This window comes from Cyprinus carpio, chromosome A1, assembly GCF_018340385.1.
Source record: "Cyprinus carpio isolate SPL01 chromosome A1, ASM1834038v1, whole genome shotgun sequence".
In the NCBI taxonomy this organism is placed as follows: domain Eukaryota; kingdom Metazoa; phylum Chordata; class Actinopteri; order Cypriniformes; family Cyprinidae; genus Cyprinus; species Cyprinus carpio.
The window spans coordinates 6,424,872-6,443,390 of NC_056572.1; the positions used below are offsets into that span (position 1 = coordinate 6,424,872).

General features: G+C 35.8%; 2 protein-coding genes across 5 annotated transcripts; one reads left to right on the forward strand and one right to left on the reverse strand.

Moving 5' to 3' along the window:
- Positions 1-1,752: 1,752 nt before the first annotated feature.
- Positions 1,753-4,087, reverse strand: LOC109086113 (UPF0462 protein C4orf33 homolog). Of its 2 annotated transcripts, XM_019100605.2 has the most exons (6): positions 3,959-4,087; positions 3,367-3,584; positions 3,031-3,091; positions 2,893-2,944; positions 2,153-2,352; positions 1,753-2,064 (listed from the first exon to the last, which is right to left on the reverse strand). In XM_019100605.2, exons 2-6 carry the CDS (start codon positions 3,551-3,553, stop codon positions 1,965-1,967), a joined length of 600 nt encoding a protein of 199 aa, XP_018956150.2. In that variant the 5' UTR covers positions 3,554-3,584; positions 3,959-4,087; the 3' UTR covers positions 1,753-1,964. The 2 variants fall into 2 exon arrangements, with proteins under 2 accessions (XP_018956150.2, XP_042581641.1); XM_042725707.1 differs by lacking the exon at positions 3,959-4,087 and having other exon boundaries at positions 3,367-3,889.
- LOC109090665 (sodium channel and clathrin linker 1-like) lies at positions 3,999-17,621 on the forward strand. 3 transcript variants are annotated; one of them, XM_042725191.1, is made up of 22 exons: positions 3,999-4,158; positions 4,736-4,777; positions 4,880-4,947; positions 6,889-6,938; positions 7,413-7,485; positions 7,747-7,802; positions 8,763-8,892; positions 10,290-10,412; positions 10,855-10,920; positions 11,703-11,773; positions 12,049-12,139; positions 12,220-12,311; positions 13,055-13,232; positions 13,327-13,425; positions 14,200-14,271; positions 14,361-14,435; positions 15,697-15,842; positions 15,932-16,124; positions 16,367-16,563; positions 16,876-16,954; positions 17,060-17,155; positions 17,441-17,621. In XM_042725191.1, exons 1-22 carry the CDS (start codon positions 4,014-4,016, stop codon positions 17,501-17,503), a joined length of 2,205 nt encoding a protein of 734 aa, XP_042581125.1. In that variant the 5' UTR covers positions 3,999-4,013; the 3' UTR covers positions 17,504-17,621. The 3 variants fall into 3 exon arrangements, with proteins under 3 accessions (XP_042581125.1, XP_042581159.1, XP_042581217.1); XM_042725225.1 differs by having other exon boundaries at positions 4,112-4,158; positions 4,720-4,777; XM_042725283.1 differs by lacking the exon at positions 3,999-4,158 and adding an exon at positions 4,408-4,591.
- Positions 17,622-18,519: the final 898 nt, after the last annotated feature.

Here is an 18,519-nt window from a genome sequence, read left to right on the forward strand (position 1 = left end):
AACTGCCACTAGACACTATTGCAGGTTCAAAATATTTGTTTCTTAATGTGTTTTCCAATAGATGGGAATCAGTATTTTAGTGCAGATATTACCTGCCTGTGACAAATGGATGGAAGGGGCAAAAGCGACAGGTAAACAGGTCCATTATGGATATAATGGAATCAAATAACAAACATTATTCATTCTCATTTTTAAAAAAAGGGAGTGACAATATTCACCCCTCCCTTCGGCATTCAGGATTGTATCTATTGTGTATTCAATGCAGTCAGTTCCATTTCCGTGCAGCTAACACTGTTCAACTAGCAGAAATACCTCTGAAAACATGCCAGTGCCCAATCTACCCATTCAGTTTTGAACAGGCCTCCTATCAATTATAAAATGTCAGTGCATAAATTCTCCCCGATTTAAAAAACATGAGTGGAAGGCCATCTGATTGATTTCACTCTGCTCCTAACAAGAAGCAATTTGTACTCTGCTATTTCCCCCAGTGAATAGATTATATGTGGAGAGAACCAATGCGATTACTCAGAGTCTCTGTGTGTAATTTGAGTAAGGGCCTGACTGTGATTCTTTCTATTGGGTTCTGTTTTCATTTATTTATATTAAATATATTAGTGATGTGTCCTGCTTCTCTGCATTCCCTACAGATGGACTTGAGTAACATCTTTTTCCATGCTATAATACATACAAATAATTAATACATTAATGAATACATTAAGATAATATAGTATAAATAATATAACATTAAAATAAATATAAATTAATATAATATAATAAGTTTAAATATTTAATGTATATGTATGTATATATATATATATATATATATATATATATTAACATAATAAATAAACTAACAAAACTTACATTTATCAGCAAATTAATTGCATATTAACAGATTACATGATGTTTGTTTCTATAAACTCTGAGTTTGCTAATAACACTGTAACACGAACCTTTTAAAGTGTGCCCTTTTCAAGAAGTTATGGTATCAGAAATGTTTTTGTATAAAACGGAACTAATTTCAAAATCTTTTTAATAAAGCCCTCAGTTCTTTCATTAGCCGTGACCTTCGCTCTCAGATACCGAGCACGCATTCAGCTCAGGCCCGCAGTGCGCGCTCCAGTCAGCGCTCGTGTCAGGAGTTCGGCAGCGCGAGAGCAGCGGCTCGGTAATTAGTCACTGTTAATACTCATTTAACGGACAGCGGCTGTAATTATAAACCCGTGTTCCGTCTTATTAGCAGCTAATTTGTAGTTTTTGCAAGCACCTATACGCATGGGTTTGTTGAGAGAGTTAAAACTCGGCTGTTTATAGAAGAGTTTTTATATCACAGAAATCCTTTTTACTTCAGCTACTGTCAGATACTCAAGGTTGCACGAGACCTATTTTAATATCGCTGCAGACTTAAACAAAGAAAAAAAAAGGATTTAAGGAATCATATTGAGGTAGGTTTAGGCACATGTTATTGAATAATTATATCTACTAAATTTTCTATTGAAAACGTAAGGAGAATTTCTGAAGAATCTTCATGCAACTAATTTTACAATGTTAGCACATCTGTTACCAAGCTGAAAAACAGAAAAAAAAAAGAAAAAAAAATTATAAATGTTATAATTTGTTTAATTTCCACATTTACCATCTCCGTTATTAAATGGTTATTTTTATTTCAGTCTAAAATTAAAAATTCCCATTTACTACATATTTCATTGATATTTGGTGCTGGATGGAATATACTTACTGCTGAGATTAGTGCCGCATTTCTGATAAAAGATTTATTAAATTGTGATAATAAAAGCCATTATATTGTCATTACACCCACATTGAAACAAGCCACATCATTAACTTTGATTAGACTGCAGTGGAGTTTGTGCTCTAACATAGCAATGGAAGCAAGCTGCAAGTAATTACTGCATAAAAAGGCTAGTTATAAGACAGTTTTGACTTCATTTGTGATTTTCGGCTGGTCATTTGCTTGCCAAATCCCACAGGTCAGATTCTGGCTGAACCCAGTCGTCTCCCATGATGCTTTGCAGTGTGAAGTCTTGAAAATACTCAAGTCGATGACTGTTCAGATGAGACAAGAAATATTAATATGATGATGTTAAGATCCAATAAAAGGAAACCAAAATCATATTACGATATCTAAACTTACAAGTCTGGTCCCTGTCCTTCTTGTAGGTCTTCTCTAGGAACAGGATACAGCGCCTCATAGGTCCTTCCTGCTCCAGAGCCATGGATGGCATAGGAATTCATCTTATTAATGCCCTGAGGGAAATACCTCCAAGGTAGAAGTGCTTCTCCCTTCCACTTGTTATCCTCTATATTGGCTTTGAATAATAGAGGAAGCTGTTGCTGTAACAGGTAATAGCATAAGAAATATTACAAAATAGCGAGCAAAGAATGTCATAAGAACATTTCACATCACTCTACGTTTTCTACCTTCTGTACTATTTTGTTGAATTAAGCATTCCTTAATGTTTTAATGTTTATAGACTTTTAATCAGCAAGAACATCTTAGACTGATCAAAGGTGTCAACAGTAAAAGCATTTATAAATGTATCACAGTTTAAAAAAAAAATTAAAGCACAGCTGTTTTCAACACTGATAATAATAAGAAATGTTTCTTGAGAACCAAACCAGCATATTAGAATGATTTCTGAAGGATCATGTGACATCGAAGACTGGAGTAATAGTCAAATATAAAAAGTCATTTTTAAAATAATAGTTATAATATTTCACACTATTACTGTATTTTTAATCAAATAAATGTAGCATTGAAATAAGCGAATAAGAGACTTTGTACAAAAACATAAAAACACAAAAACATTTGTGTAAATATTTTTTAAAAGCTGAAAACAATAATAAATTGATGTACAATGTGTATTTTATTACCATAAATGCATTATGTTTTCCATTCAATAGCAGAATCAGGTGTTGTCCATGTCTGTAATATCAAAATATTAATCCATTTACACATTAAAAAATGACAAATCTTCCTGCTGTCTGAAAAACACTGTAGGCTTAACTTACGGGCAGACTTCCACCTCCAGATACTGCTCAGTGTTGTTGTTCAGGAAAAATGACTCTACCACTGAAAAATTTGTCAAAGAGCACAAACTGTAAAAACTGTCAGTTGGAAATCTGCAGAAAAACAGTGGAAGGTAAACATTTATCTTAGTGTTTCATGAACTTTTTCCTCTAATAGATTTTACTTATCTGATAATTATCTGAATAGTCCAAGGATCAAGACTGCATGTGCATATGCAACAAGATAAGATGATTGCACTAATTTGTTATATAATCACAACTAAATCTATAAACCAAAATTTACAAATTTGACCACAATTATAGTACAGATGAACATACCCTCATAGTCCCAGAGACCAGGAAACGGTTCTCCAGGTGGTCCGGCTGGTGCAGGGGGGTGATTAAAGAAAGGAGCAGTCACTTGCATTAACAAACCATCCTCGCCGCCGCCAGGTGAGAAGTGAATCTTTACCGGCTCATGATCCACAGGTAAGCTGTCCCAGGTATGTTTGATATGGAACTCCATGACAGTCAGAAGGATACAACCGACGCAGACACTGTTAAGCATGGTAAAATCTTATTTTCTTCTATCAAGGCCTGAAATAATAATAAATGACTATCTAGCTGAGTTTAATAAAATAAAATAAATAAATAAAAAGTTCTCAACAGTTTTATACTTCTTATTTAAGTAGCCTATCAATATATATCCACAGTTCAAACAGCTCAGGACACAGGACTGTCTGACATGAAATAAAGTTCAACAGTCATTGATAAGCAATACATCTGATATCATAAACCCCAAACCCTGATGTCGTGTAAATAACACTTCCTGATTTCTGGCATATATCAACTAAGCGTCCAACAATACATAGTATTAAATAAATTTAAAAAAAGAAAGAGAACTAAATATTTAAGTAAACTAAAGTCTTACCCTATTCGATCACATCGAGGGTCCTCGTTTTTAATAGTTCCTCTTTTCAAGAACCATGAAAAATAAGAACTCCATGAAACGCACGGAACACTTGCGGGTCGAAGTTTCCCGGGAACATTTGAATAAGTTGCAACGCGTCCGTGAAGATGAATCTGATTGGCTGGGAGGCTCTTTAAACTACAAGGCGGAAGGATTTAGAGGTACCTTATTTTAACTTTACATTTATTTACGTGTTTCTGCTACTTCGTGATATTTCATATTACGCGATGGAAAAAATAAGCATTTGTAGTTTTTAAGTTTATGTGACCGAGTGTTCAGCTCGTTTCAAATGAATGTTGAAATCTGTTTAGCCGTTAGCCTGCTAGTTAGCCAAATCTCCACCTGGATACCAATGACGCTTAATGCTGTTGCTGAGATTACAGACCAAGTTTGTTTCTTTTTCATTTAACGTATTGAAGAATATATAATTTCGTAATAATCTAGTTTAATAATTTACGTTTACGCTTTTAGACCAACATGATAAATGATATGGTTCTACAGAGAGTCAGTTAATTCAATGGTAAACCAATATTCCTACACAAACACAGTCTCCAGGGATCATTTGTGCTGGCTGTGTCTAAACTGACTGCTTCAGTAAGGCTAATTGTTCCCCGTTGCGTACAACCTGCCTGCCGACCCACATACAAAATGTTATTATAGTTATGTTGATGATACAGTTTTGCAAACGCATATGGTTTGCAGTTACGTTTGACCGAACAAAGTTTATTGCTGTTGCAGATGCAAAAATGACAACAGAAGTCGAGTTTCTTCAAGATCAAGGTGAAACACAGGCTAGATCACAGAAATAATGGTGTGCAGATGCATGCGTTTTACAATCACGCATATTCATCAGCACTTGAACTTTGTTTTGTGTTTTATCAGTGAATCGTCTAAACTCTGTCCTGGGTCGATATCAGGATGAATTTCCTCCTCCCTCCTCAGTGTCACAGGTTAGTTATATGATTAGATGGCAGTTTTATCTGTTCAATTATGTAGAACAGGGGTGTCAACTCAGTTCCTGGAGGGCCAGAACCCTGCATAGTTTAGCTTCAACACTAATTAAACAACCCTGATACATCTAATCAGGTCCTTCAGGCTTATTTGAAAACTACATGTTATGTGTGTTGGACTCAGCAGGGCTCTGGCGCTCCAGGAACTGAGTTTGACACCCCTGATGTAGATGGTCATCTCTAGATATTTACATAAGCTCCTATGGTGCATAATGAATGCTTTAAGTGTAAAAGAAAGTTCAATAGCTCAATAAATACAAATTCTATTATCATTCTCACCCTCATGTTGTTCCAAATCTGTATGACTATTTTCTTCTCTCTGTAATGCAAAAGGAGATATTAGGTAGAATGTGAGAACTAACAGCTTTAGTCATCATTCACTGTTATTGCATGAGAGTATGAGAGCTCATGCAGTCTCTCTCTGTCTCCTGAGTGATTTTCTGTTTCTTAATTTAGATAGGTATAGGAATAGGATAGGAAGGTATAAGGACAAGAAAAATGGGTCTGATTCAAAACTGTTCAGCCGCTTTCACATTAAATTGTTCTCTGAATTGTCTTTGCTTCTAGTTTCTTTTAAACTTGTCTTTTTGCTTTGCATCTCTATCTTGTCTCTTCTCTCGATCTCACCTTGCATCTACTATTCTCATCTTTGCTTTTCTCAACTCTTCTTGTTTTTTCTCTTTGCCTCTATTCTTGGATCATCCTGATTCTGCTCTTCTTTTCTATCCTGTCTCTTCTTTGGTTTATTTGTACACTTTAACTCTATTGTTTTGTCTTGACTCTTCTCTCTTTGTCTTGCCTTTCCTTGTGTCTTCTCTTCTTGTTTCTACTCTGCTCTTCTTGTCTGACCTCGTCTTTTCTCCTCCTGTCTTGTTTCATCACGTCTTGACCCTTTTCTTTGCTGCTTTTCTCATTTAGTCTCATCTAGCCTTGTCTCACCTTGTCTCTTCTCCACTTTTCTTATATGGTTTCATCTTGACTCTCTGCTACTCATTTATTTTCTTCTCCATTCTCCATACTTTTCTTATATGGTTTCATCTTGACTCTCTGCTACTCATTTATTTTCTTCTCCATTCTCCATGTGTCTTCTCCATTTTTCAAACCTGTTTTCAAATGCACCGGGAGTTCATACACAGAGCCGTAGTTAACTGACAAGCTACGCAATATCGTGGTTCATAATCGAATGCGATTAATCTCAATTATGAACCTAATATTGCGTAGCTTGTCAGTGAACTAAGGCTCTGTGTATTAACTGCCGCTCCCGTTTTGAAAACAGGTGACAGACTTTAATCACGGAACCGGCTTTACTGATGAGACACGCATGACAAATGCATGCGATTAATCGTGCAGCCCTATTCTCCATGTGTCTTCTCCATTTTTCAACTTCTTTTGAATCTTCTCTATGCTTCTCATTTTATTTAATTTTGTCTTTTCTCTTCTCTTCTCCCCTCTTCTTTTTTTTTTGTCTCATCTCATGTTTTCTCCACTAGTCTGGTTTCATCTTGCTTCGTCTTGCTTTTTGTATTTTAATCAATAAATTGAATTAATAATAAATACATAAACAGAACAATTCCTAAGTTAAACAGGATTTCTTAATTCCTAATTCACCCTTCAGCAAATTAAGCCCTAAAAAGGTTTTAAATTGAAGCAGATTTTATTATTAATTTAGTATTAAATGTTGCATGCAGTTTAAAAATCTCATTACAAAAAATATCTAAACATCTTTAAATCAAAGTGTGTAGATTTTCTTTACTTTGTGTTAAAATTTTAACTTCATAAAGCCTGCAGAATTCCTGAATAAAGGCTCAAAGCACTTGGGATATTGTGTGTATAATAAAAATTAATTAATAATTGTTATTATTATTGTTTTTTTTTTTTAAGACAGGTGATCTGGTCATGGAATCTGCAGCTCCCTGGCTCTCAGACGGAGGGTGAGTCTCTACAGCCAATTACAAACCTACTACTACAACCTCTAGCTCAAGCAAATTCACTAATATTTTAACCATACATCCAGTTCATAATTAGAATAAAAAAAATCAGGCCTTTTCATGAACACCATGCTGCTGTAAATAATCTCATTTGATATGATAAATTTTGATAAATCTCAAATTTGATATATATATATATATATTAACCATACATCCAGTTCATATATATATATATAATATGATAAATTTTGATAAATCTCAAATATATATATATATATATATATGGCCAATATATAAATACTTATGACCTAGATTCCTATAAAATATACTTTATTTTAAATTATTTAAAAAGTTTTTTATTTTTATTAAGTTATTTATTGTAATTTAAGTTTTTTTATTATTATAGGACTCTAAATGTTAATAGACTGTAATCTTAAATGTATTATGATGTTTTCTGAACTCTGTGTGTGTTTTTAGTCTAATGGCTCCTCTAATTGAAGAATATGACAGACACATACAACAAATGGAGATGCAGCTCAGTTTCTATCAGGTACACAGTGCATTAAGGCTTTCACTATACTACCCTACACAGACACTTACACCACATAAATGCTCTCATTACAGTGAGGTTTTACTACTCTCCGGGCTTGATGGGGCTGATTTCATGCTGTCAGCTTTAAATTGCAGTTTAATTCCAAATGAAGTCCTATAATAAGTTTGCCATTCAAGAGTACACTATTTCTCAATCTCTCTCAATCATGCTCCTCCCACCACTCAGTCTCATGCTTGTTTCTCTCTGTCAAACACTCAGACGCAGATGACAGATGTCAAAGTAAGCCTGGAGCAGGTGGTTAAGGAAAACGAGCGGTAAGAGCTTTCGAATGGATCTCCTGCTGATTTCTCCATCCAGTCACTAATTTATTATCAGAGTTAGTCAGTGCTAACAGCTTCTGCAGCGCAAGATGTGGTGGTTTTATTAATCACGGCTGACCCTTTACGTAAATCGACTTTTTTTTTGGAAGGAAGTTTGTGGATTTTTATTTAATTCAGGGATTTTCAGTTTTGTTTTGTTTTTGACACTCCAATCTAGAAAAACTTTTGCACCCCCACCGTAATCTAATTGTCAGTATTCTATAATTAAAAAAAGCAAAATCTCTCTCTCTCTCTCTCTCTCTCTCTCCTTCTCTCTCTATATATAATCTCTGTCTCTGTCTCTCTGTCTCTCCTCTCTCTCTGTATCTCTATGTATCGTCATCTTCCTCTCGCTATGTATGTTCTCTCCTCTCTCTCTCTCTCTCTATGTGTGTGTGTGTACACACACACAGGTTTTGAAATTAACTTTTTCACTCACCAAACAGTTTGGTTAATAAATTAAGTTTCCGGCCATTCAGAACATCTATTAGCCGAAAAGAAATAAACCAGATTAACTACATCACAGCTTCATATATATATGTATGTGATAAAATCTGATTTTCATATTTAAAAAATCTTTACAAATCTATAAAAAATTATAAAATGTGAAAATATGCATTTTTTAAAAATAAAATAAGAATAAAATATAACAATTGTATATATTTATATTATAATATATTATAGAAATATTGCAATTATAGAAGAAGAAAAAAATTTGCTTTTACTTTTGCCTTTAATAGTATCTACTGTTGATGTTGATTTATATGTACTCCTGCCAATTTATTACTAGGATCTTAAAGGCATTAAAGTCAGTTAATATTTCAGAACAAATTAAAGCATGTCCACAGATAATTCCCAAAGGTTTACGAAGGTTGAACTTTTGCATTAACTGTGTATATTAATTTTTATTCACAGGCTTCATGCAGAGCAGAAAATGTCCATTGAAAAGCAGTTGCAGTCTCTGTCCTCTGTAACAGGAGAAGATGTGACAGTGGATGCAGTCACCATTAGTAATCTAGAGGAGCAGGTCAAGTGTGCCATGGAGGTGAATATCCAGAACTGTTCCATACCACCTGTAAATTCCCATGAGTCAGTCTGTGCCACCACAAACCCCCAGGCACTTTCCTGGCCCTGTATTCTGACTCTCCTCTGGCATGTGCGAGGGGTGGAGGGGTGATCCAGGGTTTTTTCCGCTTTAAAGCTTCGTTCTTCTGCTAATAGGTGATGAGATGGCGCAGGTCGTGTCGTGCGGAAGGAATGGGTTTTAATCAGCATGGAGTACGCTCCAGGTGCTCCTGAGGATTACATATAAACACTTGACATCACGGAGTAATGAGATATTAGTGTGTCACTCATCAAGCGTTCCACTTTCAGCCCGAGATTGCCCTCCTTCAGGGAGCAGTTCACCAGAATTTTATGTTGCAAATCACATCTAAACCTCTCTAGAGAGCACATCAGTTCAAGTCAAGTCTCAAGTGATTTTTTTTTTTTTTTTTTTTTTTTTTTTTTTTGAGTTTTTGGACTTTCCAATTCATATTCACATTTCTAATTTCCTAATTAACTTAGAATGAAGTAATTTGCTGTAAATGAAACATCCAGAGACATTTCTCTGCCTCCTCCTCCTCTTCATAGAGATGGTAATATAGAAAAGAACCAAAGTTAAAAGGAAAAAAGTAACTGCATAGCTGTATTATATTGTAATTATATTATCGGTTATATATTACAATATATTGGATGTTTAAAATATTCAAAATGATGTTGCCAATTCAAAATAAGCAATATTGTGATTGTTGCAAAACTGTGTGCTAGTTTTCCATCGCTTGTCTTGCGGAAAATAACGAGAGCATTAAGACTAAAATATTTTAATAGCATCTCTGGTTTAAAACTCATTAGCAAAATGGCTGATAGATCTGGGAATATGATTCATTCATGCAAATCCGTTTTTGCAAACTGTCTGTTTTAATGAATCAGTTTGAATTCATCAATTTATTTGTATGAATACTCGGGAATATTCACAGACATTTGACATTTTAAAATGTTTTTTATAAAAAGAAGTCCGTTTGGATCAAAAATGTCCTTTAAAAGCATACTGAGTCATAGCCAAAACATTTGAAAACTATAATTGCTACAGTTATAAAAATTATATTGCATTCAGTGTATTTACACTAAAATATAAGTTCCTTCAGTTACTGTAATTTATTTACACTAAAATATAAGTTCCTTCAGTTACTGTAATTAAATCATGTTCATTGAGATTTATATTGCTATTCTTTTATATGTTTTCTGTGCGATTAATTTTTATGTTCAATTAACATTGCTTCCGTACTCTAACATTGTGTCTCAGATAGCAGTGGTATTCAGAGAGAGGATTAGATAAACATTCATGAAAGGCCACAATCATAGTATGTTTATCTTCGATTTATTCGGTGTGTGTGTCTCCAGGAGAAAGAACGCGCTCTTCAGATGTGGCAGACAGCTTCGCAGGAGTTGGATCGAATTCAGACCCAGTACCAGAGCTCCATGAGTGATGGACAAATACAAGCTGTTGAACAGCAGCACATGCAGGTTACAGTGTACATACGAACTCTTTCACATGTTCAGTTTCAGTCTATTTATTATGCATGTAGGAGGTCATAGGTTTCTTTTTAAACTCGACAGATTTAGCACATATTAGGTGTCTATATCCATTTTTGGTTTCTGAAAACAGTTCAGGATCCCCTTTAATTTTCTCATTTGAATGTGTAATATGATAATTGAACACTTGAGGGCAGTGTTTAACTACATACAGGCACCGTTAACAGAACAAACAGACCTGCAGCACTTGCCAACAATTATTCATACACCAGAAGGCATGCCAGGCTAAATTATTTGAATATATAAATTCAATATTAGCTGTTGGCTGTAAAGTATTGGCTTAATTGTGGCTTGAAGCTTATTATAATACACATTAATTAAATATTGAAATGCTTTGTCTGTGCTCTTACTGACAATTACTGTGCTGTTTTAGAATCAGCTGGCACAGATTCAGCAACACACCCAGAAGCTCCAGATGACCAATCAGAAGCTGGAATCAGTAAGACTGTCTCTTTCAATGTAAACAATACTGGTTCAAATCTAAATCTACTATTTTCCAGTTTTTTGTTAATGGGTCATTGTTTTTTTTGTTTTTTTTATTGTAATCAGTTTTATTCAAATTATTTTAAAATTGATTAATAACCATGATTTTTCACAAAATGTAATAACTTTCTCCACCTTTAAAGTAATTGACTTTTTTTTTTTTTTTGCACATAATTATATCATTACAATATTTAATGTCTATATATGTGTTTATTTAGTAAATAAACCCTCTTTATACATTATAGTACATTATCCCTTATATATGTCATCGGCCACTTTTCACGATCCAATCAGAATAAAATTAAGCCACACTGAAAAGTGTGTTTTACCCAAAAACATTGTGTTGGGAAATATCTTATATATATATTTATGAAAGGTTTTTATTAGTGATACCAGTGCCATGTACATTGAGTTGTTATGCAATGGTTTTAAAGACCTAATCCTTGTACTGTTTTAGTCACACACTTTTCTTTTCACGCTAGTCCGAACACCACCTGTTTGAGTGAGTGTTTCTTGTTTAGCCTTTTATGTGTATGTGTGTGTGTGTGTTGTGGAGAGAAATACTACTCTATTCCTGAATATTTAATGAGCAGTGTAGCTCTCACACACTCACTTTTTTTCACACCTATCCCATCTTGACCTCCAAACTGTCCTCTTCTTCGTCCTTGTGAATTTCTTTGGAGTGTTTTTTTTGGCGTTATGCCCGGCCGGCGTTCATGTCTGTCCTGTCACACTCAGACCAATCAGCAGTTCCTGAAAACAGTGGCGGAACAGAGCAGTGAGCTGGAGGAGTTACGCAGCCAACTCAGGTAGCGTTCCAGATGGCCAACTCTTTATGACTTAACCTTGACTCGAGTTCTGTTTGGCTGTTCAGTCAGCTCAGTGTGTTTCTCAAGATTCTAACACAACTTTAGTGCAGTCAATATTTACGTCAGAAGAATGAAAATAGTTTTTCTCACTGTTCTTGAAATACAATCTTTTAAAATCAGAAAGATTCGGTGGTATGTGATGCATTTTTGATCCCATTCCCCCATCGGTTTAGAAAGTACTGAAAGATCATGTTTATTTGTGTGTGATGTTTCAGGCAAGCAAAGCTCGAGCAGAGATCTTCTGCGACTAAAGTGGAGGAGATGACCAGACTCCTGCAGAATGTCCAGGATCAGATGCAGAGGAGGGTGAGAGACAGACGGCTTGCAGACACTGTTAATGTTGCTATTATTGTCCTCATGTAAATGTTCTCTGTGTAATGGTGCAGGAAGAGGATGCAGCAGAAGCTCAGGGTAGAGAAGAAGCATCTGATCAGAGACTACAACAGCTACAAGCAGCACTGAAGCAGCTAGAGGCCAGGTGAAGTTTATGATTTCATTGTGATAGTTAGTGTTTTGATGCAGAAACTGTGCTAGTAGATAGATGTATCCATGATACACTACTGTGTAAAATATTTTGAGTCTGAATGATTTTTGGTGTTTTTTTTTTTTTTTGTTTAATTTTAATACTTGACGTTCAGCAAGGTTGAATGAAAATAATTGACAATCGGTGAAGACATTTATAATTAGATTTATCTTGTTATTTTAAACATTTTATTCTTTAAAGAATTGTAAATAAAATTTGTTGTTTTCACAATAATGAGCATGACTGTTTACATTAATTATAATAATAATGATCATTTTAAAATGTTAAAAAAGAAAACTATTTTGAATTTAGCTGCACAACATTTGTTGATTAAATAAATGCAGCCTTGATGAGCATAAATGTGTTGCTTTAAGGCCTGTTCAAGCCAAGCGCAATGCGTCTAATGGACATGAAAATATTTTCTAAACTATTCTGATACATACATTTTATTACTGTTTGAGAAACTGAAAATCTGAATGAATTTTGTATATGACAATTAAATTAGAATTATTGATAAAAAATAGATTTCGAAAGGGAGTGTAGAACAATGATAATATTTTTCACATTTTACTGCATTTAGATTTGCAAATACAAATATATAACAGTGTAATTTGTTTCTCTCACAGGGTAGTATTTATAGATTATTTCCTTTTTAAATCTTGTTGAAAATATGAATGTTATTTTATGTCTTTTTTCAGACTCAAAGCTGCAATGCAGGACTCTGAGTCAGTGCGCAGGAAGCAGACGGAGTGGGAACGGCAAGTGGGAGAACTGCAGGGTCGCTGCGCCTCTCTGGAAGAGGAGAAATTTGAAGCCCTCAGTCGCCTCCGCAGCTCCATCCAGCTGGCTGAGGAGGCCTCGCTTCAGAGAGAACAGGTCACACTCCAAATAAACACACTGCAGGTGCTCTTCTATACGTACCTGACTACACATAATCTAAAATAATTTTGGTGTGTGTATGTTACTCTAGGCTCAGCTGAGGGAGAAACAGAGAGCAGAAGAGCTGGAGAAGATGAAAGATGCAGTGAAGCAGCTGATCCAGGATGCTGCCATGCTCACCAGGAAAGAGGTGAGCGCTGCCAATGTTCTTTAACTTAGCAAAAGAATAAGCTTGAGGCATCAGGTCTACTCTCAGACACGATTAAATTAGGCTCTGTTCCAACTCTAGTGAGACTACCTAGACAGAATTTTAGGCATGATGGTCCTTAGTCAGGGTAGACAACATTAAATTTGACACAAATAAAAACAAAGTCTTGAGGGATCAATATATAAACTTTTTAAAGCAGATACTCCCAAACTTTTTTGTCAGCCGAATCCCTTTGACATAAAATTATTTGTAGCACCCCAGAGATTTTAAATATTAAAATTTCATAACACAACACAATGGGCTTGACAGTTTAAAACTAACATTGGTGTCAAAATCTTGAGTTTAGATTAACTGTTGAAGAAACTCATGTTCAGCGACTCAGTAGAAACTCAAACATTCCATCAAATACCCCATCCTGTAAAAGCACTGCTAAAGTTTCCTTGTTTTACACCGGTGTCTGTCTGTTTGACAAGTCTATGATTTGACTTGAAATTCTGACAATAAATCTGAATTTTTTTCCATGCAATGGCACCGCGTTAAAGATTAAAAGCATATATACTTCTGTGAATGCTGTAAAGCTCTACAGCCAAAAATAGCATGACTTTTAGCACTGGCACAGCATGGTTATGGCACAGTCAAATCAGCATCGTTCTAGTTTCTAATTTTAGCGTTTGGATATTCATCTAATCTATGATCACAGTGTGCATACATTATTTGCATCTCATTCTGAATGTTTTCTTTTTCCTCCTTTTATAGGTTGAGAGTGTCCGTAAGCAGTGTAACGTTCAGATTCATCGAATGGCTGAGGAGCTCTCTGCCTTGCAACTGGTGACACTTTCATCAGCATATGTACAGATGTGTAAAGCTACAACCGTCACCGTTGCATATCAACATATCTCTTATGGTTGTGTGTGTAGGAATGTGCTGATAAAGAGAGACAGATTGAAAGAGCCCATCGGGAGAGAAAAGCTGTGGAAGAGGAGCTGAAAAAGGTGCAAATAAATGCATTTTTTAACCCACACATAATTAAGTGCACCAAGACTGTACGTTGCTGTGATATCACAGTTAAGGAGTGTTACCAGGCATGATTTGACAAAGTGCAAAAAGCTGTATTGGATTTCTGCCAGACATATCGTTTGATGTTGAGGCCAAATAATTCAGTTTTAGTCTCCTCTGCCTCAGAATCTTCAAGATGTGCTTTGGCAACGCACAGTTGTGACTGCACATAGCCTTTCTTGAGGAGTGGCTTTTTTCTTGCAACCCTCCCATTCAAGCTACATTTATGGAGAATTTGTGATATTATCGTCACATGCACACAATAACCACTCTTTATCATAAATTCCTGCAACTGCTTCAGAGTTGCTGTAGGCCTCTTGGTCGCCTCTCACCAGTTTCCTCCAGGCTCTTTCATCCAGTTTGGAGTGATGTCCTGATCCAGGGAGGGTCTGTGTTGTACCAAATACCTTCTACTTTTTTAATAACAGACTTCACTTGTGCTTCTAGGCGTTTTGACATTTTTTGGATAGTTCTCCTGACTTATACATGTCTATAACTTTATCCCGCAGATCTTTTGACAGTGTCTTGCCACCCATAGTTGATTGTTTTCTTCAGTTGCAGTACCAAGAAGTGAAATGTTCCAGGAAAGTTGTTTTCATGCCGAGCTAATCAAAATGACCACAGCTGATTACAGCTGAAAGTCAAATGGCTTTGTGTGCCATTGAGAAGGTGATTAGATACACCTGATTGAGTTTACAAGTCAGTTTTAGGAGGGGGGGTGATCCTTTTTCCAACTCAGTGATTCTGATTTTTTTTATTTTTCTGTTTTTTTCTGACATGCTGGTGTTACAGCTGGTTAAAACAAAAACTGTGTCTGTCTTTATTTCAGGCTGCAAAGCAACAGAATGTGATTATTTTAAACGGGGGTGATTCTTTCCTATACTGTATATTATATTAAAGGGGGTGATTATTTTCTATACTGTATATTATATATCACCACATATTATAATAATTTCTGAAGGATCATGTGACGCTAAAGACTGGAGTAATGGCCCCCTTTACAGAAATAAATTAAACTAGAAAAGTTTTTTTTTTTTAAATTGTGAAAAAAGTTCACAATATTACCAGGTGTTTTTTTTTTGTTGTTGTTGTTGTTTGTTTTTTTTGTTTGTTTGTTTTTTGTTAAAACAATGCAGCCTTGGTAAGCATAACAAATGTCTTTTTAAAACATTTTTTACAAAATTTGTGTTTGTGTAGGTCTATAAAGAGGGCCAAGTTGGAGAGCCTGAGATGAGAAAGATGGAAGCTCTACATCAGAGATGTTTAAATGCTGAACGACTGAAAGACGAAACACAACTCATACTCAACAGCACAAAAAACAAGATGAATAAGATGGAGATGGAGTGAGAACACACACACTCATAAACTAGACAGAGAGCAAATACAAGGGTGCATCTATAATACAGTACTGCCTCCCCTGGTGCTTGTGTAGGTATTCAGAGGAGCTGTCACGCTGTCAGGAGGAGGTGCGGAGGCTGCAGTCCACGCTGACGAGTGCGAGAGAGGAAAGCACAGCTGTCAGTGAGGAGAGACTCCTGCTGCAGCAGGAGAACCAGCAACTGCACAGAGACATGGAAGCACTGCGCAAAGAGTGTGCACTCGCTCAGAGACGTGCCAAACAACAGGTTACAAATAATTACATTCTCATATAAAGTCATACAAAGCCATAGTCATTTGCCCCTAAAGAGATATTTCATGCAAAAATGAAAATTCCCTCAAGCCATCCTACTGTAGGTGTATATGACTTTCTTCTTTCAGACGAACACAAGTTTCAGTGCATAAAACCTTGAGTAACATAAATTAATGGAAAAACAGAAGCAATAAAATAGAAGAATATCATCTAACTGATGTTTGTTTGCACATGTAGGTGTCTTCCATGCAGCAGGAGCTGTGTGTGAAAGAGCAGGGTTTGGAGTCCAGGCTGAGAGAGATGGAGGAGAGCAGTAAAAACTCCAGCGCTGGTTTGACCAGACTGCTGCTCGCTCAACAGAAAACCATCAGTCGCTACAAAGACGAGGCCAAGAACCTCACACAGGCTTTCCAGCAGAAACTCAGCAGCCTTAGGTGAACGCTTAAACACTATTGACACACACGGATCCTGCAGAAGTGTTGTTTGCTAAGGCAAAGACACACCATTACTGTTACTCATGTTCAGGGTTAGTGATCTGGACAGACCACTAGGTATTAAACTTCAGTGTGTAAAACACCTTTAATGCTCATGCTCTGCTCATTAAATCCTATTACTGTCATATTGAGAAATCACTACCATATAACAAGCTTACTGATTAAATATAATGCGAATTCATTGAATAAAGCAGGTCAAGTCTGGATCGCAGCATCAGGAAGGTTTAATTAAAAAGACTATGATCGTTGCAGGTCAGAGCTGAACAGACAGAAACAGCGGGCTCAGGAACTGGTGATTCGGATGGAAGCTGATCATCAGAAGATACTGGAGGTGTGTACATGCTTTTGTTGGTACTCAGGAAGATGTTGTGTGCTGTCAGTGATTGAATTTCTGTGGGATTTTCAGTGAGTGATGTGACGTCATTTTTACCCCTAGTATGAGAGGCAGGTTTCAGAGCAGCAGGAGAAGAACACGCGTCTACAGAGACGTCTTACTCAGGCAGAGCAACTTGCAGCCAGTGCATCACAACAGGTATACACTCCATACTGGATATTTAAAATCACATGCTCACTTTGTCAGCAGCCTTGGTTCTGGAAGTCGTTTTTGATTCACAATTCTCTGATTGGAGAAGATTTTTTTATTTTATTTTTTTGCATAGTTTTCCACCAGGAATACTGCTGTTGAACAGTCTTTAAAATCAGTTCCCTTAATATAGAAACTGAATGGGATTTTTACTTGCGGAACCAGACTGTCGTACTCTAGAGCTGCTGGATTGAGGGTGCACAGAATCCCTCTAAACTGCTTTTTCTGTTTCAGCTGAGTGTGATATCACAACGGAGAAAAGCTGCATCCATGATGGATCTTGAGACTTTATCATAGATAAACACCACCACCATCATCATCATCAGCCTGGTCAGTTTGTTGTTGGGATTAACAAGTGTTTAGTCTCTAAAGCTTTTCACTGGCAGGGTTACCCATGTGTTCAGTGAATAAAAATACATTGTTCACCTCTAACCATTGAGGAAAACATTATAATCACTGATTTTGGGAGAAATGTCACCTTAAAAAATGAATTGGCTTTTTACACTACTGCTGAATGCAACTCTGGCTAACATAAAAGTAATCAGTTGTTTTTGTCTTAGTGAGTGTATGAAATGAGCGGATTTAAATGAACCGATGGGATCACTGCTTGTTGAATGTAATATCATGTAGGATTTTGTTTCAAAGATGGCCTCTGTCAAAGTTACTACCAAGCCAAAGTATACCACATATTTTGTTCTTCTGGTTAGTTGTGCCATTGTAAGAACTGACCATTAAATGCAGTTATTTATGCCAAAGGGATGTTGTATGTTTGATTCTGACATTTTACGGTGTGGAGTTTTTCAGTACATTCACAACGCAGCAAAGTGAAACTTTACAGTGTTAAAAACACTTGCAGTCTATCAAAGGAAAATCAAGATGTCTTGTTTTAATTCATTCCCACAAGTCTCTTTTTTTTCTTTTGTTTTTGAAGAACCAGGGTTCCCAGAGTTTAGAAAAACCTGGATGTCTCAGGAAGGCTAATTTTATAAGTGTGTTTGCTAGACCCAGAAAAGTCATGGAAATTAATATACATTTTTTCTAATAGTCAAGGGATTCAATATTTCAACGTTAGCTCTTACGTGTACAAATTATAAGTATTTCCCATTTTATATATATGCAAATATTTAAAAGGTAAAATTTTAATATTTGATTTTTTTACAAAAATTATAGGCATTTAAAATTGTGTAAATTTAGATTTAATAAAACCAAAATTTGTGCACTTCTAGGGAAGCTTTTAGGTAACGTAAAGGTAAAAAAGTAATTTCTTTTACCAAAAAATGCAAACATTTAAGTGGTAGGGGGGTCACAAACTC

Bases quoted from the DNA above. Each gene is read 5' to 3' on its own strand.
- LOC109090665 (XM_042725191.1), top strand. From the start codon at position 4,014: ATGAAAAATAAGAACTCCATGAAACGCACGGAACACTTGCGGGTCGAA. The intron at 12,140-12,219 runs GTGAGAGACAGA...GTAATGGTGCAG, and splicing joins AGGATCAGATGCAGAGGAGG to GAAGAGGATGCAGCAGAAGC. The intron at 13,233-13,326 runs GTCACACTCCAA...ATGTTACTCTAG, and splicing joins CCTCGCTTCAGAGAGAACAG to GCTCAGCTGAGGGAGAAACA.
- LOC109086113 (XM_042725707.1), bottom strand. From the start codon at position 3,595: ATGCTTAACAGTGTCTGCGTCGGTTGTATCCTTCTGACTGTCATGGAG. The intron at 3,092-3,366 runs GTATGTTCATCT...CAAATTTTTCAG, and splicing joins TGGTCTCTGGGACTATGAGG to TGGTAGAGTCATTTTTCCTG. The intron at 2,945-3,030 runs GTAAGTTAAGCC...TTGATATTACAG, and splicing joins CTGGAGGTGGAAGTCTGCCC to ACATGGACAACACCTGATTC.